The 25,137-nt window shown below is 45.3% G+C and overlaps 1 protein-coding gene across 1 annotated transcript in view; it reads left to right on the top strand.

The window, feature by feature from the left end:
- Positions 1 to 1,466: 1,466 nt before the first annotated feature.
- FAT3 (FAT atypical cadherin 3) overlaps positions 1,467 to 25,137 on the top strand; it is a 467,371-nt gene continuing 443,700 nt past the window's right edge. The window contains exon 1 of the mRNA XM_088455722.1: positions 1,467 to 4,770. Within this exon, the coding sequence (XP_088311848.1) occupies positions 1,491 to 4,770 (3,280 nt within the window). The 5' untranslated portion in view covers positions 1,467 to 1,490. The remainder of the gene's footprint in view (positions 4,771 to 25,137) is intronic.

Raw genomic sequence — 25,137 nt, 5'->3', positions numbered from 1 at the left:
GCGACTTCTTCTAAAGTAAGAGCGCATTGTGTAGTTTGTGAACTGTATGCTATTGTGTTAATCACTTTCACTTAAGCCGTGGTGTAATTGTGGCCACAGGCAGGGTCCTTAGGCTCCAGTCTTCAAAATACAGCGCTTGTCGTACAGCCGTTCCGAGCACTTAGTCTAAATACAGCACTTTATCAGTCATTCCAAACAACAATCATAATTGAAGTTGTAGATCTAAACATACTATTGCATACATTTTCTGTTCTACTATAGTTCATATACAATGACTTCATTATTCCCCTTGACCAAATCTATACAATAATCTGCTAAGGCCTGTCCCATCTCCGACAGGCACAGGTGGGAGCTACGCGACCACCCCCCACAGCTTCTACTGCTGAGACGTGACAGACCAGCTGGTGAGGACGGCGGACCACTGTGGGCTGGGAACAAGTATATAGCGGGTGTGGGTTGGACGGAGTCAGGAGGTGGTCGGGCAGAGCAGAGGGGCGGGCCGAGTTGACCCTGCATAGGTTGGGTCCCTTTACTAAGCAGTATATATTTTAGCTGGGGTATATAGATGCGGGATAGGGATAAAGCTTTACATTTTATTATCGGGGTCCTACTGTGATGATGCATGGGGCTAGAGATCCCTAGGACACTGCTTTCTCTATATGCCTAATTATCCCCTGGATGTCTCCCTGCCCCATGCTCCTTGCTTACCGTCTCTAACAAGCAGGGCCCTCTTCCCTCATAGCTTACCTTCCCTTGCTTCTACCACCATATCCTCCCCACTGCCTACAGTGGCACCCAACCCTTGGGTTCAGCCGCCCTGCTGCCTATTTGAGTATTAGGACTGCTTATGCAAGGCACTTGGCGCATAGATCCGTAAACTTATCATGGATTCTAAGTGTTAACACCCATTAACACATATTAACTCCCGTTAACACTTGATTTAATGGGCGGTAACAAAACGCTGAAGTGGAAAAAATACTTTAATTGAGCAGCTCCGGACATGGTCGTATCTATAATGGGTGCACATGAGCCCCTGGGTCCAGGGGGCCCCCACACCGCACACCCATAGCAAACTTACCTCGACAGCACGCCCCCTTTGGTGCGAGACCCGGAGCGATGGTGGGCCCGTCGCTCACCGGGTCTTGCGCATGCGCAGTGGGGAACATCAACCCGCTTGCAAGCGTCCTGACGCTCGCTATCGGGTCTAAAATACCCCCAGTGTCCACCTGGTCCCTTACATTGTGCACTAGAACCACAAATATGACTAGTATTATATTCATCAGCAGGGCAAAAAAAATCCTCAAGAAGTTTAAGTAATCCTCACACATCTTATTAAAGGATCAGTATATTTGTGGAATATGTTTACATTTTTTCGTCTCATGTTATAGTTACTGATTGATTTGGAGTAAAAGTGTCATATTTTATAACAACTTTTTTTTTTCTGTTTTGTTTCTTTCAGGAAGAAAAAAAACTATGGAATAGCTATAAACATGGATATCCTGAGAGGCATACAGACATCGCCCTCCTATATTACCTTGGTCTTTTTACATTTGTTTTTTACATTATGCGTTGCTCTTCAAGGAACCTCACCTCAGATCTTCCAGTTCACCCATTCCGTGTACAATGCCACCGTGTACGAAAATTCAGCGGCACGGACATACCTCAACAGTCAAACGAAGATTGGCATTAGGCTAGCCAACCTGTCCTGGGACATCAAATACAGGATAATGTCCGGAGATGAAGAAGGGTTTTTTAAAGCTGAAGAAGTTGTAATAGGAGACTTTTGTTTTCTACGCATTCGCACAAAAGGAGGAAATTCTGCCATTCTAAATAGGGAAATTCAAGACAGCTATTTATTATCAATAAAGGCTTCGGTCAGAGGGGAAGACTTAGAGGCTTGGACAAAAGTTAATGTGCAGGTCTTAGATATGAACGATTTGAGACCCCTCTTCTCTCCTACAACATACTCTGTTACCATTGCAGAAAGTACACCGATAAGGACTAGTATTGCACAGGTCACTGCCACCGATGCGGATATTGGATCCAACGGCGAATGTTATTACTATTTTAAGAGTAAGGTAGATCTGTTCTCCGTCCATCCCACCAGTGGGGTGGTTTCACTGAGCGGACGACTGAATTACGACGAGAAAAATAGATATGACCTGGAAGTCTTAGCCGTAGATCGTGGGATGAAACTGTATGGCAACAATGGTGTTAGCAGTACCGCAAAACTTTTTGTTCACATTGAACGTATTAATGAACATGCTCCCACGATCACTGTGGTCACTCACATTCCATCCATGTTGGACATGGACCCTTCATATGCCATCGTTACCATTGACGACGTTGACGAGGGTGCCAATGGAGACATTGAATCGGTTTCCATAGTCTCTGGAGACTTGTTGCAGCAGTTTTCATTGGTGAAGGAGGGAAAATGGATGAACGAGTACAAAATCAAACAAAAAAGTCCTATTGATTGGGACAGTTTTCCTCATGGCCTGAATATGACTCTTCAGGTGAAAGACAAAGGGTCTCCGCAGAAGTCTTCTGAATTTAACTATGTGCATATTGCTAGCCCTAAAAAGCAAAAGGTCAAGGCTCAGTTCGAAAAAGATGTTTATGATGTGACCGTCAGTGAATTCTCTCCTCCTGGCGCCGTTGTCGCAGCAGTGAAGGTGCAGCCGGCGACTTCATCTGTGGAATACAACATTTCTGAAAGTCCGGATTCTAAGTATTTTAAGATTAACGCCATAACAGGACTAATCACCACAGTCCGTCATTTAAACACGGATGGCAAAGATACCTATGAAATAGAAGTGGTGCAAAAAGACGATGATATTAAGGCCAAAGTCATTATCAAGTTGGAGGACGCCAATGATAACACACCGGAGTTCCAACAAAACTCATACGAGTCGTTTGTCAATGAAAGTGTTCCCATTGGAACTAGTATTTTAATGGTTTCAGCATCTGACAAAGACAAAGGCGAAAACGGTTATATTACTTACAGCATTGCCAGTTTAAGTTCCTTGCCTTTTGCCATTAACCAGTTTACGGGAATCATTAGCACTTCAGACGTCCTTGATTTTGAGTCCTCACCTGAGAGTTATAGATTTGTTGTAAGGGCCTCCGATTGGGGTTCCCCGTATCGCCATGAGAGTGAAGTGAATGTAACGATTCATGTTGGAAACATAAATGATAATAAGCCATTATTTGAGAAGGTAGCCTGCCAAGGAGTCATCTCTTTCGATTTCCCAACTGGCGGACACATCACTGCAGTCTCTGCCATCGACGTCGATGAGTTAGAGCTGGTCAAGTACAAAATAATGTCAGGAAACGAACAAGGCTTCTTCTTCTTGAATCCAGATTCAGGGGTTTTGCAGCTTAAAAAATCTTTTATTGGTTCTGGCCTGAGAAACAGTAACTTTGCGCTTAAGATCACTGCTACTGATGGTGAGAACTTTGCAGATCCCATGTTCGTTAACATCACCGTTGTACATGGCAAAGTGCCGTCTAAGTATTTTGACTGTAAAGAAACAAGAGTTGCCCAGAAATTAGCAGAAAAGCTTCTGAAAAAATCAAAGGCCAACTCCAGGCTAAATTACGAAGACACTTTGTTTGACTACTTTTCAATAAACAGACAGCCACCCCAGTTTGACAAATCATTTCCTTCAGATGTCTCTGTTAAAGAGGACCTCCCAGTGGGAGCCTCTGTGCTGAAAATTAGAGCCACAGATCCTGATTCTGGATTTAATGGAAAGGTGCTTTACACAATCACAGATGGCAATACAGATAGTTGCTTTGCTATTGATATGGAATCTGGTCAGATCAGTGTCCTAATGCCCATGGATCGAGAGACAACAGATAAATATCTTCTCAATATCACAGTCTACGACTTAGGCAATCCTCAGAGGTCTTCATGGCGACTGTTAACGATCCATATAAATGATGCCAATGACAACAGCCCCATCTTCCTACAAGAAAGCTATTTAGTCAACACCCTAGAGAGCACAAGCATCGGGACTGAGTTGATTCAAGTAGAAGCTCGAGACAAGGATCTTGGACCAAACGGTGAAGTCACTTACTCCATTTTAACAGACACAAAAAAGTTTGCGATTAACAGCTCAACTGGAATAGTGTATGTAGCCGATCAGTTGGACAGAGAACTGATGTCCAACTACACATTGAAAATTGAGGCAAGAGACAAAGCCGAAAATGGTCAACAGCTCTTTTCGGTGGTTACTTTGAAGGTCTATCTGGATGATGTCAATGATTGTTCTCCAGTTTTTATACCTTTCAGCTACACTGCCAGGGTGCTTGAAGATCTGCCAGTGGGCACTGTAATATCTTGGCTTGAAACCCAAGACCCTGACCTTGGTCTAGGAGGCCAAGTACGGTACTCACTGGTCAATGACTACAATGGAAGGTTTGAGATTGATAAAACCAGCGGAGCTATTCGCTTGAACAAAGAGTTAGATTATGAGAAGCAGCAGTTTTACAACCTAACTGTACGGGCCAAGGATAAGGGCCGCCCTGTTTCGCTTTCGTCGGTCTCGTTTGTGGAAGTGGAAGTGATAGACGTCAATGAGAACCTCCACACTCCGTACTTTATGGATTTTGCGGTGACTGGATCTATAAAAGAGAATTCACGCATTGGGACAAGTGTTTTGCAAGTTTTGGCAAGAGATGAAGACAACGGCCGGGACGGTGAAATACAGTATTCCATAAGAGACGGCAGCGGTCTGGGGAGATTTAGCATCGATGAAGAAACTGGTAGGTGTCTTAAAGTGTATTTATTCAGATCTTATCTATTGTAGCTGCTGAATGGGATAGACCAAAGTGTGACTCAGGGGCCTACTTATCATCACTTCATTTTCACAAAAGCAGGTGAAAATGCACATTTTCACCTGTAATTGTAAAAATTAAGTTATCGGGCCATTCATCAAGATGGTAAAGCAGGAGGTATTACAGATATCTCCTGCTTACCTCCCTCTTGAGGAATGGCCCGCTGTCCCCATACACTAGTATCACAGATATCTCCTACTTAGCTTCCTCTGGCGGAATGGCCCGCTGTCCCCATACACTAGTATCACAAATATCTCCTGTTTACCTTCCTCTCCCGGAATGGCCCACTGTCCTCATACACTAGTATCACAGATATCTCCTGCTTAACAACTTCTTGCGGAATGGCCCGCTGTCCCCATACACTAGTATCACAGATATATCCTACTTACCTTCCTCTGGCGGAATGGCCCGCTGTCCCCATATCTAGTATCACAGATATCTCCTACTTACCTTCCTCTGGCGGAATGGCCCACTGTCTCCATACACTAGTATCACAGATATCTCCTGCTTACCTTCCTCTCCCGGAATGGCTCACTGTCCCCATACTCTAGTATCACAGATATCTCCTGCTTACCATCTTCTTGCGGAATGGCCCGCTGTCCCCATACACTAGTATCACAGATATCTCCTACTTACCTTCCTCTGGCGAAATGGCCTGCTGTCCCCATACTCTAGTATCACAGATATCTTTTGCTTACCTTCCTCTGGCAGAATGGCCCGCTGTCCCCATACACTAGTATCACAGATATCTCCTGCTTACCTTCCTCTCCCGGAAAGGCTCACTATCCCCATACACTAGTATCACAGATATCTTCTACTTACCTTCCTCTGGCGGAATGGCCCGCTGTCCCCATACACTAGTATCACAGATATCCTTTGCTTACCTTTCTCTCCCGGAATGACCCACTGTCCCCATACACTAGTATCACAGATATCTCCTGCTTACCTTCCTCTCCCGGAATGGCTCACTGTCCCCATACACTAGTATCATAGATATCTCCTGCTTACCTTCCTCTGGTGGAATGTCCCGCTGTCCCCATACTCTAGTATCACAGATATCTCCTACTTAGCTTCCTCTGGCGGAATGGCCCGCTGTCCCCATACACTAGTATCACAAATATCTCCTGTTTACCTTCCTCTCCCGGAATGGCCCACTGTCCTCATACACTAGTATCACAGATATCTCCTGCTTACCATCTTCTTGCGGAATGGCCCGCTGTCCCCATACACTAGTATCACAGATATATCCTACTTACCTTCCTCTGGCGGAATGGCCCGCTGTCCCCATATCTAGTATCACAGATATCTCCTACTTACCTTCCTCTGGCGGAATGGCCCACTGTCTCCATACACTAGTATCACAGATATCTCCTGCTTACCTTCCTCTCCCGGAATGGCTCACTGTCCCCATACTCTAGTATCACAGATATCTCCTGCTTACCATCTTCTTGCGGAATGGCCCGCTGTCCCCATACACTAGTATCACAGATATCTCCTACTTACCTTCCTCTGGCGAAATGGCCTGCTGTCCCCATACTCTAGTATCACAGATATCTTTTGCTTACCTTCCTCTGGCAGAATGGCCCGCTGTCCCCATACACTAGTATCACAGATATCTCCTGCTTACCTTCCTCTCACGGAAAGGCTCACTATCCCCATACACTAGTATCACAGATATCTCCTACTTACCTTCCTCTGGCGGAAGGGCCCGCTGTCCCCATACACTAGTATCACAGATATCTTTTGCTTACCTTTCTCTCCCGGAATGACCCACTGTCCCATACACTAGTATCACAGATATCTCCTGCTTACCTTCCTCTCCCGGAATGGCTCACTGTCCCCATACACTAGTATCATAGATATCTCCTGCTTACCTTCCTCTGGTGGAATGTCCCGCTGTCCCCATACTCTAGTATCACAGATATCTCCTGCTTACCATCCTCTTGCGGAATGGCCCACTGTCCCCATACACTAGTATCGGAGATATCTCCTGCTTACCTTTCTCTCCTGGAATAGCCCGGTGTCCCCATACACTAGTATCACTGATATCTCCTGCTTACCTTTCTCTCCCGGAATGGCCCGCTGTCCCCATACACTAGTATCGGAGATATCTCCTGCTTACCTTTCTCTGGCGGAATGGCCCACTGTTCCCATACACTAGTATCACAGATATTTCCTGCTTACCTTCCTTTGGTGGAATGGCCCGCTGTCCCCATACACTAGTATCACAGATATCTCCTGCTTACCTTTCTCTCCCGGAATGGCCCGCTGTCCCCATACACTAGTATCACAGATATCTCCTGCTTACCTTCCTCTGGTGGAATGGCCCGTTGTCCCCATACACTGGTATCACAGATATCTCCCGCTTACCTTCCTCTGGTGGAATGGCCCGCTGTCCCCATACACTAGTATAGGGACAGAATTCATCAAGCTCTGAGCCCGGAGCTTGACTGCGGGAGCATCGCTATGCTCCGGGATCGCAACCCACTCCTTCCCTATGGGAAAGAGGTCTGGGTTGCGATGAGGGCTCTATTAGGATCCCCCCGCCCCTGTCCGGCTCTTTCCGCCGGACGTCTGGGCTCTTGTGCGCATGCGCAGTCCCGTCACTGCTCCGAAAAGAAGCAGTGAAGCCGCTCGCATCAGCTGTCACCGCGCCGGAGCAATGATGAATTGCTACGGCAGCCGCGGCGAGTTAGAATGTTAATTATCGGGGTCCGTTCGACCCCAATAATTAACATCATGAATAGGTCACTGAGTCCTTAGCAGGAGTTCGGGAAATATATGCAAAAGTAAGTCTTGCAAAAGTCTTTTTATTTCACTGTTCATTTTTATATATTTGTATATATTTGTTTTTCAATTGAATGATTAAACGTGGGCAGTTATATCTGAGTAAAGGCCCCCATACATCAGCAATTGATTGCAGCAATCGTGCAATTTGCAATCGATTGTGTATAAAAATCTTTCCCTTTTTCAATCGATTGTGGCAATTCTGCAAGTTGCAATCGATTGAAAAAGGGAAAGATTTTTATACACAATCGATTGCAAATTGCACGATTGCTGCAGTCAATTGCTGATGTATGGGGGTCTTAAGTTGTACAGTGTATGCATTTTGCAGTAGAAAACATTTCTGCGTGGTATGGTACAATTACTGCATGCAAAATAATGTAACATCTAAGCTAATGAAATAATTGGTTCTTGCTGATTTCTTTGGAAAAGTCGGATGAAGCTCTCACATGCGCAGTCCACTACTCTTGTGATGTTTCAATGCAATAGGAGAATAATGGTGATTGGAGTCGATAGCACCAGAAACTGCCCCCGTACAGAGTTGAATGTTAATTGCCTAGAAATGCTCTCCCATTGCGTGCGCACAACTCAATGTGTATATTTGCCCGAATACAGAGCTGTACACGTCTCTCTGTGGCCGTACCACCAGCATTTGTCCAGCATCTGTGGGCTACATGCAAAAGCAGTCGGTATTTATTCTGCATGCAAAAATAAAAAAATTGTATTTGCCCCCCTTGCAGTGCAACATAGTTTGTCCAGATGCAGAAGTTAACTAACTTTTTTTCTACTCTGCTCCCAACCCAGAATCAGTCCCGATAGCTATAGGAGTGATAATTCATTGCTGTATCTGTATTATATAATTAAGTTAAACTACCTGACATAGGCCCTCATTCAGAGCCGTACGCTCTGAGCAGAGCGCACGCTCTGAATGAGGGCCGGGCTCCGTAAAAATGGAGCGTCCTCCTGGACGCTCGTATAGCTGTTGGTCACCACCCACAGGCTATACGAGCGTGCATTGTGATGGCCGCGATGGTCGTGACCATCGCGACCATCGAAATTGCGTGCCGGAGCCTGCGGTTGAGGTTTTCAACCGCAAGCTCCGGAGTGATCCCGTGGGAACGCCCCCGTCAGGGAGGCACGCCCACCAAAGGGGGCGTGCTGTCAATCAACATTGACAGCACGCCCCCTTTGATCGGACACAACGAGCGAAGGACTTTCCTTCGCTCGTCGCGTCTGGCGCATGCGCACGACGGAGCTCCCTCCATCGTGCGCATGCTCAGTCCATAACATCGACCCACTTGCGAGCGGACAGCCGCTCGCGAGTGGGTCTGAATCAGGCCCATATTGCACAGTGCGTATTAGGTATAGCTAATGTTGTCCAGCAACCAGCACTGTCTGCACCCTCTGGAACAATCCTACATTTCATTGTAACTGCAATTTTCTTTTTTTACAATGGTATTAAAAAAAAACCTGTTAATAAAGAGCTGACATCAGAGGAAACGTCAATACGAAAAGTAATAGCCCAATATTCGCCTTTCAGTGGTACGTAGCAGCCAGGCCAAAAACTTCAGCTGAATCAGCTTGGTAACTTGGATTGCTGCCTGTTGAGATGTGTGTAAAAGCCATTCGGCAATATGATCTCTGATACTTGAAGTCATTAGCGGATTGCTATTGGTCTGGTGGCAGCGAAAACACCTCTGAATAATTAATCTTCTGTCTAGTTACAGAGAGAGACGCGGACTGAATTACTTTACACTGACAGGTCTGTTTATTTACTGTTTGTTTAGTTCATGTGCTCATTATGAAGTGACCATCGATTTTAGGTTAAAGGTTTTGCCGCAGATCACGATGTGTCATGGGTTATTAGCTAAGTCAATTAATGAAGGCTGACGGTACATATGCATTATGTCTTATATATATATTATTTTTAGTTTTTTTTCCCTAAGGTTCTATCTCTCTTTATGTAAGGGTGCTATCTACTGTGTCCAGGGGTGCCGAGATGGGGGGGAGGGGCGGCTACTAACTATGCTTGCTGGAGGTGCCCGGACCCGGCACCGCCCACCCCCTTCTTACATCACAGCAGCCCACCACACGCTGCTGTGTGCTGGGCTGCACTGGGAGACTGCTCACAGCAGCAGCCACAGCAGTCTCCAAAGCCTGTGGGGAGAGCGACCCCACTGGCTATGCGCCGGGCTGAGGGGCTCACAGCGCCCCCCTCCCCTCCTAAGGTGGTGTGGCCACGCCTTCCGTGATTAGGACACACCCTCTTTACCCGGGCCCGGTGCGGCTATCAGCGCGCCTGACTGTGTCCCATTGTTTGAAGAGATGATTGTGTGTTAAAGACCTACTTACCATGCTCTCAGAATTTTTGGGTAGCCCTGTGCACCCCTGGAAAAGTGTTCTAATCTCCCGCAAGTTAAGGCAGCCATTGATATCACTGATTTCCTAGACTGCATGGGTGCGGGGTGCGCAGTACACATGGGCCCTGCACCCAGTGTGCCTACCCGTGTCAAGCGCCGGCCCGCAACATCACTTTTCTGGTGATGTATTCATGGCGCTGCTCAGGAACTAGCAAAGACTTTGCTCTCTTCTGCAGAAGCTCCATGTTTCCGAATTTATCACCAGAACGATAGCGTCGCTGTACAAGCATAGGGTGCACCGCACGGACAGGCACATTCAAATAGGTAAACTTGGGGGGTCCGCTAATGGTGGGGGGTGGTCCGCTGCGCATCGGCCCCCCTCAGCCCTTAAGTTGATACGCCCCTGTGGGTGACTGGTGCTATTTAAAGTAAAACATGAATCCTTTCCCCAGACAATAGGACATCGTAGATCTGACTGACAAGCTGTGAAATTGCCCAGCGCGAGAATATATTGCATAGATCCTAACCTGCAGACTGCGGCTTTTTACTTGTACAGAGAGCTGACAGTCTCCTTACAGCTAGCTTCCATCCATCTGACAATGCCAGTGATTGAGGGTATCGTACATACAGTATTCTCTTTTTATGTAGGTTTAAATAAAGACGGCAGCCCAGAGCCATGGCACGTAATTGGTGGAAAACTGGGAATTAATAATGCGAATATTTGTTAATAGCTGTGTTAAAGCAATGAGGAGTAATGTGTTTTTGGGGACAGGTTGAGTATGATGTTATGGGGAGATGTATCACACCGTCTAAAGAGTGGAGAGGTTGCCCCTAGCAACCAATCAGCTTGTAGCTATCGTTTCTTAAATACATGGTCAGACGAAGAAACTGCACCTGCCGTAGAGACTGTACAAGTTTCGCTGGTGTGACCAATGGCGGCATGTAAGCTTGCACCGAAAGTTAAGTTTAAAAACAATCTTCTGGCCAACACTGCATAGTTCTGTCCACACGCCCTCAACGAGCTTAGCCTATGTAATAACTCCCCGTTACAGCCCATCTATGGCCGTAACTGGGGCTTATGTGAGATGTGACTGAAATACGTACGACTCTGTATTGCCTGTACTTGGGTATGCTCAGATATGGGTAATGCACAGTGCAAGACATGCGAGATACGCACAACAAACCAGCTTTGATCCTTGTGTGAGTGTTATAGCTCTTTACAGGTCTGAATAGCATGAGATATGGTGCAACTAGGGGTTAATTGGTCTAGATACGGCCTATGGGCCTGATTCAGAGCTGAACGCTCTGACCAGAGCGCTCGCTCTGAATCAGTGCCCTCCTCCATGAAAATGGAGCGGCCTCCTGGACGCTCGTATAGCTGTGGGTGACCACCCACAGCTATAGCGAGCGTCCATGATGATGGTCGCGATGGTCTTGACCATCGCGACCATCGGGCTTGCGACGGAGACCCTGCGGTAGGGTCTCGCTGCCGCAAGCCCTGGAATGATTTTGGCTCTATCAGAGCCAAAATCACTCCCACTGACATCACTAGTGATGTCAGTGGGGCCGGCTTGAGACGGTAGGCGTTCCCATGGGAATGCCTCCGTCTGGCAGGCACGCCCCCGGCACGCCCACCAAAGGGGGCATGCTGTCAATCAACATCGACAGCACGCCCTCTTTGGTGTGAGACCCGGAGCGATGGAAAGCCCGCCCCCCCGGGTTTCGCGCATGCGCGCGACGGAGCTCCCTCCATCATGCGCATGCACAGTGGGGAACATCGACCCGCTTGCGAGCGTACTGCCGCTCGCGAGCAGGTCTGAATGACCCCCTATGTTCTGTGCATCCTCAAGGCAAAACTAATATCTGCCTGGGATCTCTGGCTTGGAAAGTGTTGTCAGATCATGAGTGAGATGAATCACAGGCAGATTATTTCCATTCTGTTCAGTATTTCAGCACAGTCTATGATTCTGTCCTCTTCGGTCACAGCTGTCCGATACTAGCTGCGCCGGTGCGCATGAGTCACGATTCTACTGTAGCTTCGAACACATTGTGAGGCTGCAGCCGTTTGGGTGAGGAGACTGGGACCATAGCACAAAATGGAGGCGGTTTGCCTCCATTTTGGGCCAGGGACTGCATCTTCCAATGTAGATTTACTGACTTCGGCAGCTGAGATTTGGCTGCCATTTTGAGCAACCTCAGCCTTACTCAGATGACTGATGCCTGCCCGATGGTCGAGATGGTGATCCAATGCTGCACTGTGGGAAGCAGCTGTGGATCACAGAAAGCTGCAGCGGGCGTCTTTTCTAAAAAGCGTCCGGTGGCTTTCGCATGTTTTCGCAGAGACGCAGGGGCGGTGCCATCTCTGAATCAGGCCCACAATCTATTGTTTTGAATATTAAAAGTGAGAAGGCCTCAGACTACTGTCATCTCAAACTTAATTGATACACGTCATGAGAAAGCTTCAGCTCAGAAGTAGATAGGTAAGAAGCAACTTTTATTTAGCATGTTTATTCGTTTCTACCACAAATCAGTTGCTAAGTTAATAACAATAATTTGCAAATCATCGTAAAGAAGGTTACACACTACCCGACCTGCCATTATATAAGAGAGGGCGATACACACTGCACAATCCGGTGTCCGGCCGCCGATACATTGTTCACCTGCAACATTCACCTTCCTGGCGTCAGCAGCTCGCTCGCCCAATTTGACGTGAACGCACGGCCAACGGAACGACCCCCGATGTCACCGCGTGGGAGCGCGCATAGGACCTGATTCAGACCCGCTCGCTAGGATGCATTCGCACGCAGCCAGCCAATTGTTTGGATTCTGCGCATGCGTACACAATGCAATGCGCATGCACGAACCAGTGCGAGCGATCAGAAAGCGTTCGCTCGCTGCGCATAGACTGCCCGCAGAATGAGTGACAGGAGATGCCGTTTGTGGGTTGTGACAGGGGCTGGCCGCTAGAAATGGAGGAGTGGAGGTGCGAACGCAGGCGTGCCTGAGCGTCTTAACGCCGTTTTAGAGGCGTGCATAATTAAAAGGCAGCGTCATTGTACATGTCACTTGGTAGTATTCATTCGCAGTACTTGCGGCAGGATATGGTCAACCACAAGTGCTGCGATCGCATCCGATGGTACTCAATGTTACTGATGGTTGCATACACTTCCTGGATATGACGTGCGCAAGTGGGCGTCTTAAGACAGGCTGGTGGGCGTCTGCATACACAATGCGATTGCACACTAAGACATAGTGGGCGTGCTAATGCCTTGCCGTGCGATCGCCTGCCTTGCAGAATTTGCATACGCATCTAGCGAGCAGGTCTGAATCACGTCCATAGTTCATACACACTAGACGAACTGGACGATATGTCGGCCCAAATCGCCATATCGTCCGAGAAATCCCCAGCATAATATCAACTGGAGTACATGAGAAATATTTAGCTGGAGCCAAGTTTAAATTAATATTAGACTAGGTTTTATTATTATTTGATATGACATCCAATCCAATCATACTACTGCTACCGCTGTTAATAATACTTAAATAACGCTTTTCTCCATTGCGACCCAAGCCATAAATCTGCTATCTTTTTATGGGCTGTGGTACAATATTTGCCTCCAGAACGTTGATATAGACTGAATGTCGATGTTCAGAATGTCAACATGGATGGGAGGTCGACATGTCTACATTCTTAATGCCGACATTGACATGCGATTTTTTTTTTACAAGTGTCTTAACTATAATCCTAACATCAACTCAAACCCTAAAATCGTCTAAAATTGTCGACATTGTGAATGTCAAAATTCTGCCCATGTCGGCATTGCAGTCAGATCATGTCGACATTTTGGTGTTGACATGTGAACTTCAACATTCTGAATGTTGCCCTGTTGAACGTATTCCCTTCTTATGGGATTCCTCCGTACATAAAGACTGCCTTATGCTCTATTACACAGCGGCCCGTTTGTCTTTTCTATTCTAGAAAATATTTTAAAAAAATATTTCTACACTTTGATTTTTTTTCTTTCTTTCTTTTTGGTTCCATTACGGCTTTCAACACTTCCTTATAATAACCTGGAACTCTTATAGAGTACGGTCCCTGTTAATGGATATGAACAATGTAAAAAAAAAATGCTTAAACTGAATGCAGATGTTCAACTTCTGCACCTCATCAGCTTGGATCAAGTCAACGTGAGGACCTTATTATGTATTAATGCAAATTCAGCAATGAATATTTTAGGTGTGCGTGAATGCAGCCTGTCTTGGAAATCCATATGAGAGGGTTCTGTGAGGTATTTCATGTAGTTATAGAGAAATACAATCTGTCCCTACGAAAAAAAAAAAAATCCCCTTGACCACATACCATTTTGAAATCTATTGATGGTTATGTTTTTGTTTTTTTTTTAGGTCATTTGAAATTGAAACCAGGTTTAAGAAACTATAGCAAACTAAAAACAAATGTACACAGATGGAAGAGGATACCGGGGGGGTAATAAACATTATTTAAATGCTATACTGGAAGGGGGACACCCCGTGTAGACCAGTTGGCAAAGTGAGTGGAAATTAAATGTCTTCTTTTCATAAATACATGTATGTACTTATGGGCCTGATTCAGACCCGGACGCTATTTGCGGACGCTCGTTCTTAAAAAGGGGCGGGATATTTAAATTGAGCGCTCACTCTTTGCGGTGTGTTGACGCCTCTATGTCTGACGCTCGCTATTTTGTAAAGACGCCCCTTTGCCGTTCGCATCACACGTCATCTCCGGTATTTATTAGATTAATCGGGAACATCGAAAGGCATCTGAACTGCTCGCAGTGCTTATGGTAGGTTTTTCTTTCCGCAATCACTGCGAGCAGTTCAGGCTAAAAGACAACCAAGTGACGTGGTCGATGACGCTCCTTTACTAATTATGCACTCCTATTAAACGCACTTTTGACCGTTAGGAACGCCTGCGTTCGGACCTCCACTCCCCCGTTTTCAAGCACCTTCCCCTGTTACCACCCACAAACGGTACATTTTGTCAATGAAATTAGCAGCCCCTCACTGTTTTACGAGCGCACGATTTCCGACCGCAATTACTTTTGCGCATGCGCATTACGACACATACACATGCGCAGTTGTGCGAGCATCGCTCAGAGCGAACGAGCGGCCGTTTACGAGCGTCTCTGAATCAGGCCCTATGTTCTGAACACTGAAGAATTGTTATGCCTTTTTGGATGAGCAACACGGCGAAGCTGAAAGCAATTTGAAGAAGTTATTTTATACAGTATATTTAATTCTACTTGGCCAGTAGTGAATGTGAATAGGACATAATTAGCCTGAAAGGACATTGCCAGACCTGAGGGCACAATAAATAGAGACACATGGTTTCATAAGCTCAATACATGGATCATGGAACAAGCTAAACCATTGTGCGGACTATATAAATACCTTTACATCATGATAAACTATAATGATAAGAGTAATGGTTCCTATTTCGGCCTGAAGCCATACACCCAAGCTTGTGGATTCTCACAGAAGTCCTTGACCTCAGGACTCAATGTTTGGTTATGAAATCAACGTGTTTGTAACCCTAAACTTATCGTTTAGCACAAGAATCAAGATGGTTAGAACACTACATTCATCGCATGACGCGTATAGAGAACTTACCTTGGCTGCTGTTCGCATTTGATTGTATAAGACTAGTTAAAAATTAGCCAAAGTTAATGAGGCAGCAAGCCTAATCAGTAGATGGCATTAATCATAGCTCCACAACGCAACAAACACAGAAAGTTCCCTGGGGGGACATTTTAGGGAGAGAGGGCAGCTGAAAAGAGCAAAAAGGACTTTTGTTGTTCAAAAGCCATTTTTAGCCAGCTGTTTTCTCATCTGATGTACAGTTCTCCACCATTAGATTGTTTAACATTGGCAGAAATAATCTGGACCAGGACTGTCCAACTGGCCCTACGAATGGTATTTGGGCCCATGAGGACATGGTTTTAACAATTATCCCTTACTGTAAAAACATGGACAAGACTGATCCAAACTCTAAGGGTGGGATGTACTAAAGCCTGAAATGCGGTCAAAACTTTTCGAGCGCATTCCCATATGTACCAAGCTCCGGAACGCGATACATGGCGACTGGGACTGTTTTACAAAATGGACAGACACAATCTCTCGCTCCAATAAGATCCTGTTCGGGCAAAGAGCTGGAAGCAGTGTGAGAGATGAATGCTATCACATTGCTTTATGGTTCGGGTCCCAGACGCACACTGCACATGCCTGGCCATTGGCCGGTGCATGTGTCAATAGAGGCCCATAGGTTTTTTTTTAGCCGTCCTCCTGGCCGCTCGCTAAGCTGTGGGTGACCACCCACAGCTTTTGTGAGCGGCCAGGTGATGGTCGCGATGGTCGCGGCCATCGGGCTTGCGACGAGACCCTTGTGGTAGGGTCTCGTCTGACATAAGCCCCAGTGCTCACTACTGACATCACGAGTGATGTCAGTAGGGCCGCCCACAAACGGCAGGCGTTCAGGAATGCCTCCGTTTGTCCAGCCACCCCCCCTCCCCGCCTACAAAACGGGGCGAGCTGTCTATCAACATCGACAGCCGCCCCGTTTGTAGCGAGCCCTGGAGCGAGCAAATTTCTCACTCGCTCTGGGGCTTGCGCACGTACGCAGCACGTGTGGCGCGTGCGCAGTGCCCCACCATTGACCCGCTTGAGAGCGGGTCTGCATGAGGGCCTGAATACAATACAGTAGGCTTTGGTCGCCTAGTGTAATTAGCTAAAATGTAACCGGCTATAATATAATATCACCAACTGATGAGATTCTGACTTCATGGGCCATACAGTATATTGCATCTTTACAAAGATCTACACGACATTACCCTGCCCCATACTTGCTGACATACTGGTTGCCTCTCCGGGAGGGGGAGGCAGCCAGAAGACACCTCTATCACTCTTGCAGAACAATTTTAAAAAAATGTAGGAGGCTTCTAAGTTTAACTTTATTTTGAAGTAATTTGAAAGGGCAAATCTGGGTTTTCCGTTCATTTGCATATGTACGTATTTTTGTTACATGCAGGTGATTAAAAGTAGATATCACCATGATTGGAGGGAACATTTGGAAATAGTGCTCTTAGCCTATTGCAAAAGTTAATTATCATATCTTTATAATAAGTGAGAAAGTGTGTGTTTCTGTGTGTTTGTGTGTCTGTTTATTCTTTATGAGCAGCCAGCGTTCTGTACCTAGCACCACCAAATTCGGCATGGTGTTGTAGTTTGACCAGGATTAGGTTTTTGGCTATGTTCGTCAGGGCCATGGAGGTCTACATGGTGCCCAAAAAGTAGGCCGTGGAGTCTCTGGTTTAAGCACGTTGGCTCGGGATATCGTCCAGTGCCTAAAACTGCACTGATATGAAGGCACAGGCTGATATGTACCAGTAGGGGGCAGGCAGAGCTCAAACGGAAAAGTAGTGAGTCGGAGGATCAACTGTCACACTGCACCTGCACTGAAAGTTACTAACTTCCTCCAAGCACACTTTCATATCCCATGGTCTCCAATGCTGGTCTGCAATTTAAAAAATAAAGGCTACAGATGTACTTCAAGGTCCATTCTTCAACCCGAGCAATGCCGGGTATGCCATCTGGTACTTAATCAGTGGATTTCTACTCCAATCCTCAAGTACCTCCAACAGGTCATGTTTAAAGCAATCAAAAATGAATCATACTCTGAACAAAAAATAAATATAAAATCACATTTTATATTGCATTGCGGAACCAGATCAATAATTGGTCTGCGTCCAGTTAGAGCGTCTCTCTTAATGAGTAATGCATTTGGAAATCAGCTTGAATTAAGGTACATTCAAATTTTGTGATAAATGATTTGCATCAACTGCTAGAAACATAATTAAGAAACTTCTCACATCTGGTGCAGATATAAGGAAAAAAGGTATTGATTTATTGATATATTTGCTTTCCTTCCCTCTGAATTCTTTTCAAATACCAGAGACGCTGCTCTCCTCCCTCGATTTCATGCTGGCCGGTTTCATTAGAGACATTGCACAAAGGGAATCTACAGCTTGTTACATTTCACAAAACATTTACTTTTTTGGGCTGTGTTTGCTCACCATTGGCTTTTTGATCCTGGTGTTCTGTTTTGTTATGTATTCCCCCCCGATTTATTCTTTTTCTGTAAACTCCCCCGCTAATGATTATATCTGCATGCACACAGGAATTCTTGGAAGATGTTTTTCCAAATCCGGCAGAATCATTTTTTTTTTTTTTTATGTACAGTGGATTAGAGTTGGTTTCCCCATTCAGTAGCAGACCTGCAGCAGAGATCAGGATGATAGGAGACAACCCTTTGGCTGTCTGCAGTCTCCTGACATTGTTCACTATTCTCTGCATTGTTGTGTGTGTACAATAATAGGCTGCGCTTACAAAACACACTCCGTCATGTGTTACATTTGTATTTGTTTTGAGTGGGGGGGAGTGGAAGCAGAACAGGCTGCACAAAAGCTCCAGTTCTGTAGGCGAGACAAAAAGCTACGGAGATATTGCTCGCCCTGTGGGATAGCAGCGCAGTGTAACTGGCTGTCACGGTTCTGTGCCTAAGTGGTTTGCTACCATTATCGCTTATGTTTTTATTGTGCTAGCATAGTTTGTGGCATAGATGGTAGTTGATATTTCTATCATCTACAATATGATATTCTACATTGCATTATGCATGACATAACCATTCAAAACCGAAAAAGTGACACAGTTTAAAAGATCAGCAAAAAAAAGTAATAATAAAAACTAAAAGTGGTTTGCATGCAGTATTGTATTATGTAAACAAGATAGGTGTATGGACTTTGGGTTTTTTTACAGAATTGTTTTTGACATCACACTTTTCTCTCCTTACTGATCTGCTGCCTACACTTTATAACTCTGGGTGTTTAGTCTTCCTGCTGCCTCCATTCCCCTCCTCACATCAGGTCACTGACCCCTGTCACATGCAGCCCTGTCCTCACTAACACATCACTCATCTCCTGATATACTCTGTGCTGCTGGGGGACCCTGCTCCTTTCATTATATAACGCTCAGTATGTGGCTCCCTGCTGCCTCCATTCCCCTCCTCACATCTTGTCACTGCCCCTGTCACACGCAGCCCTGTCCTCACTAAGACATCACTCATCTCCTGATATACTTTGTGCTGCTGGGGGACCCTGCTCCTTTCATTATATAATGCTCAGTATGTGGCTCCCTGCTGCCTCCATTCCCCTCCTCACATCTTGTCACTGCCCCTGTCACACGCAGCCCTGTCCTCACTAAGACATCACTCACCTCCTGATATACTCTGTGCTGCTGGGGGACCCTGCATGTGGCTCCCTGCTGCCTTTATTCATATACCTCTCCTCACGTCATTTCATTGACCCTGTTGCATGCAGCTCTCTCCTCACTAACACATAACACATCTCCTGCTGGATTGAAAGATCTACAATATATAGTTAGTCAGTTTGTCTACTCCAAATGGTCGACATGCAATAGGTAGACAGAGTCAAAAGGTTGACAGTGTGAAATCGTCGACAGTTAAAAGGTTGCCATGCACTAAGGTTGATAGGGTCAAATGGTCAACACAGAAAAGGTTGACACATTTTTTTTGTTATTTTAACCCTAATCCCCACCCTAACCCTCCCTCTAGTGTCTAACCCTCCCCTCCCACTAGTGCCTACCCCTAATTGTCTCCTTCCACAGCCTAACGCTCCGCCAAGTGCCTATCCCTAACTGTCCCCTTCCGCAGCCTAACCCTACCCCTCCGCCAAGTGCCTAACCCTAACCCTAAGAATCATGAAAAATTATGAAAACCATGTGTCTTTCTTTTCTATGTCGACCAGTTGTGTATTGACCTTTTGCCCCGGTCGACCTTAGTCCATGTTGACCTTTTGACACTGTCTACCTATTGCCTGTCAATCATTTGGTGTCGACCTATTGACTGTAGATCGTTCATCCCTGTACCCACATCACTCATCTCCTGATATACTCTGTGCTGCTGGGGACCCTGTACCACCCATTCCCCACCTTACATTATGTTATTAACCATGTCTTCACTAGCACATCACTCATCTCCTGATATACTCTGTGCTGCTGGGTGGCCCTGCTTCTTCCACTATATAGCTCTTAGGCTGTGGCATACTGCTGCCTCCATTCCCCTTTTCATGTGCAGCCCTGTCCTCACTAACACATCACCCATATTCTGATATACTAAGTGCTGTGGTGGGACCCTCCTCCTTCCATTATATAACTCTCAGCCTGTGGTGCTGACAGTGAGAACTTAATACCCCATTACAGTGTTTGCAAATTTATTAAAAGGACAACAAGACATAGGGCTCAATCCAATTAGGTGCAAATAGCGAGTAGCGAGTTTGTTTACTGAAACTCGCACACTTCGCAGCGAAGTGCGCTCCAGAGAATTCTCCAATCCAATTAAAAATGCCTATTCGCACTACTTGCAGCGGAGGGGAGCGAATTGACTCCCAATTGAGATCTGCGAGGAATGCATGAAAATGTGGGGAGACCATCCTGGACCCCCTATTATATGGATAATTTTGTCAGCAGGACCGAATAGACGGCTGTTTGTGGGCATTAGGAAGGTACTGTAGGTTTTTAAATGGTGTTAAATGGCTGATTTGTGTTTTTTTATTTTAAATGTAAGAAAATTATAACAAAAAAACTTTTTTCGTTTTATCTCAAACAAATTAAACGAAAGCTGAAAAAAAAACCTAGGAAAAAGGGTGATTTTGGGGTACTTTGAGGGCACCGTAAAAAAAAAAAACCAATAATAAAACAATAATTTTTCATCTAAAAAAATATTGTAATTACATTTGGGGTCCCTAAACTAACGAAAAGTTGATTTTGAGGTAATTAGGGGACATTTTATTTTCTTACCAAAAATGTCATTAGGGGGGGGTCCAAGGGGTTCAGCACAGTGAGCCTGATTCAGACCCGAACACTATGCTGCGCTCGCTCTGTGCATGCGTATGATTCGCAATACACGTGCGCGAACCAGTCAGTGCGATGGGAAAGTGCTCGCCCGTAGCCCGCAGTCGGGCCGCTATTTTGAGTGACAGATAGTGCTGTTTGTGGGTGGTAACAGGGGAAGGTGCTAGTAAATGGGGGTGTGGATGTGTGAATGCAGGCTTGTGTTGCGAGTGGCAAAGGGGCGTCTTTATACAGGTGCGAGCGCATAGTGCGGCCGCTCGCTATTACTTAGAGGGCGGCTTTACGCGACGCAGTGCGAGCACATGATTTAAATAGCCGGACCCTTTTAGCCAGAGAGCGGCCGCAAATAGCGTCCGGGTCTGAATCAGATCCAGTGTCCCGACATTTTAACCTCAGGGAGGTGCGAGTGGAAAGATGCAAATTCAGTCTGACTGATTCAGTGCGAGTTGCTAATTGGATGGCAAAATGATTTTGCTACGCAAATTCAAAGTGAAAATAGCAACTCGCACCTCGCAATTCACTCCGAAATGGATTGACCCAATAATGGATAGTTCAGAAAAAAATATCAGCAGTTAGTAACAAACTATCTTGTTCCTAACTGTTATATTTTTATGTCATTCAATACAATTATAATTTTTTTTTATTGTGGTTATCTGAATTGGATATCTTTACATTCTTTTAAGCAAAATAACACGGAAGCTTAGCAACTGAAAAAGAAATCCCAAATAATGTGTCCCTGGGGAAGTAGTTATTAGACCGCCGGACGAGATGCCGCCGGTCTAAATGCCGACGGTTCAAGCCCGACACGGGACTTATGATAGGCGTGGAAAAACCGTCGCCTATCTTAATCCCGACGCCGGAATCCTGACAGACGCCATCCTGAACGAGTTAGCGACGGGAGGGTAAGGTTTAGGCACCTCAGACAGGGTAAGGGTTAGGCTAGGGAAAGGGGGGGTTAAGGTTAGGTCGCCACTGGGGGGAGGTTAGGGTTAGGCACCACCAAGGGAGGGTTAGGGGGTGGGGGAGAGGGAGGGGTTACCATCCGGCGATGGGGTCTCCTCCTGTCGGGCTTCCACAGTAGGGATTTGAATAGCCGCTGGTATTGCAATCCCATTCCATGTCCCTGCCCCTAAGGGGTATATTTAGTAATATCCAACAAATTTAAAGTTACCTAGGTAACAAACACCTGGCGCTCTCCTAATTATTTACAGTGTAATCGAAATATGGGTATAGAACACGTATACTAAAACGCTGCTACCCAATAGGTTCTTCTGTAGTAACCCAAAACACAAGAGAAGCAACTAGGAAAATCAAATGGAGTGAAAGTCACTCCATTCTAGGGTGCGCGTAATATTAGGTGAATCAGGACACAGAGGGACACCAAATGGTATTTTATTTGTACTTAAACGGAAGGATATCTAAGCCTTCAGAAACATGATTTATACATAAATACATTCATTAAAAACCATAATAACCCTACTCCTGAATATCGATATCGAAGACAAGGATCAGTGCATAGATAATATAAATCCTGCCACAGCGCTATAATAATAAGTGGTATATTCCACCTTATATTCACCGGACTGTTAATATATCCTGTTTTCAATCACAAAAACTTATTCCACAGTCTGGTTGGACACATTTGTAGAGAAGAGTATAGGCGGTCTTTTAGTTTTGTGTCAGCCACATAGCCATTCAAATAGGGATAAAGCTGTATTATATTCTCTTAGGAGCAATCTCTCCAAAAGTTCTTTATGTCAGCTATTCCCTCTTAGATGTAGGCTTAGTCCCAGTATTGATAAAATACCATCGCCCGACTTCGGGGTGATATAAAGTCACCTTGTTTCAGTGAGCTTCCCGATCGTCCCTGCTAGTAAACGTACTCACAATATCCCAGGTGATCCTCCTGATCAGCGTGTGTAACAGTGGCTGTCTCCGAGCGGACTTGTTCACCACAATGGTCGGACATATATATATATATATATATATTTACTAAAAATAATAGCTAGAATCTAATTGGTTGCTATGGGCAACATCTCCACTTCTAAAAACTACTCTTTATTTATAATGGCACCATTATTTTACACAGTGCTGAACAGACAGAGAATGTTCATGCATGCTCATTAATTCCTGACCTAGTGGAGCTTACAATCTAATATTTGTGCCACTGATGTACAACTGCATATAGACAGCAGGTCTGATATAATTAATTTTATATTACAGTATAAGCTTCCTGGAAGAGACTTATCAGCTTGAAGAGGGGCCTATGCGTCTTGCAGTATGAGTGGAATTCTGCTGTATAGTTTTCATACATTTTTATTGTTATGTACTATGAATCTGAGCTGCATACAGTATATGGAAAAAGTAAAGATGGTGCTTTAGTGTGAGCAACAATCAGGGATGAAAATGAACAAAGCAGTAGATATGTTGATAGAATACACAGGATAGTGTTAGCAGCAGGCGAATAATGTCTGTAAGGGAAATTGTACTATGTATACAAATCAAACTAATCAATTAGACATCTATGCTCAGTGGATTTGGCAGTGGTGAGACAGGAGTGGTTTCACTGTCTTCTTATACACTTAAATAAGGAGGTAGGGTCAGCCACAATTCCCCCCTGGGGTTGATGCAGTTTGTATCAACATTTCATGGCCCTAACCCAACTTCCGCATGATGGCCCCGCCCACTTCACTAAGAAAGTGGTCATGTTCCAGGAGGGTGCCCTACTCTGGAGGAACTCCACAACATGGGCAATCTCCCTGGCATTGCAGGAGAGATAGCAAGTACGATAAGCACACTCAGGTCTTTGACTAGGAGCTTAGCGAGAAACGTTTATCCGTCTGGATATATTTGTTATAATGCAACATGTCTTCCGCTAATACACAGCTCTGTGCTTCTGGGTCTCATAGCTGTCACATGAACTCTTGTGACGATAGTAACACCCCTGCATAAGATCAATGATGTCCGTGCAGGATAGAAAGGAAAGAATGAAAAAAATCTTTGCTATTTCAGCTTTTTGACCCAGCTTGGTAGCTTTAATGTCTGTCAGCTATGGGTTGCGTTTCCCGTTTGCTCCATCGCGCTGTACTTTCTAAGTTCAGCCAAGACATTTGCAATCACGTCATTTTTTTACCTTTTCTTATACACTAAGCGCACCCTATTCTGTCTTCGTTATGCCTCTAGGAAAGTACTGTAAGTGAGATTGCATTCTGGTGCCAGCGGCAGAGATGACGTGCTAATGATTTTTTGATTTGCTATTTTTCAGGCGATTGCTTTAGTTTTACATTTGCTTGTTATTCCAGTAATTGGGTTGTAACAACTACACCGTCTATGCAAGTGTTTTCAAGATTAAAATCCTGTCACTTTGCGAGATGAATGGGATAGTAAATTATTACCTAAGATGTTTAAAGTAGAGTATTATATACGATATCTGTAATTAGGTTCAGCATCAGGTTCCTCATTTCCTATTTGGGAAAACTCCAGAATTCTCTAACACAGGCTACTGATAAAGATGAAAATTATGTCTAGATAGGTTCCAAGGCATGATGGATAGGTTCCAAGGCATGATGGATAGGTTCCAAGGCATGATAGATAGGTTCCATGGCATGATGGATAGGTTCCAAGGCATTATGGATAAGTTCCAAGGCATGATGGTTAGGTTCCAAGGCATGATGGATAGGTTCCAATGCATGATAGATAGGTTCCAATGTATGATAGATAGGTTCCAAAGCTTGATAGATAGGTTCCAAGGCATGATGGATAGGTCCCAAGGCATGATGGATAGGTTCCAAGGTATGATAGATAGGTCCCAAGGCATGACTGTATAACAGTGTGATGGTAACTGGTTGTATGCTGCACTGCTACGTAGTAAATGGATAGGTAATTTCATCCAAGCTTTTTTTTTCCGATGGGTCTCAATAATTAATGTCTCGTATAGTGAGGGTGTAGTATTCTATTTGGATAGTTGTGGCAGTATCTTACTGGGATGGTGTAGGGGTAGTGATGTATTGGATGGTGGAGCCAGTGTTTTGCTTGGATAGGTGGGGTTAGTGTCTTACTGGAATGATATGGTGTGGAGATAGTGTCTCATTGGGATGGTGCGGGATAGTGTTTCATTGGGATGGTGTGGAGATAGTGTCTCATTGGGATAGGTGGGGATAGTGGACCTCATTCAGAGTCGGTCGTAGCG

This window comes from Taudactylus pleione, unplaced genomic scaffold (assembly GCF_031769625.1).
Source record: "Taudactylus pleione unplaced genomic scaffold, aTauple2 ptg000667l, whole genome shotgun sequence".
NCBI classification, from domain to species: Eukaryota; Metazoa; Chordata; class Amphibia; order Anura; family Myobatrachidae; genus Taudactylus; species Taudactylus pleione.
This window is presented reverse-complemented; position numbering and strand designations above follow the sequence as displayed.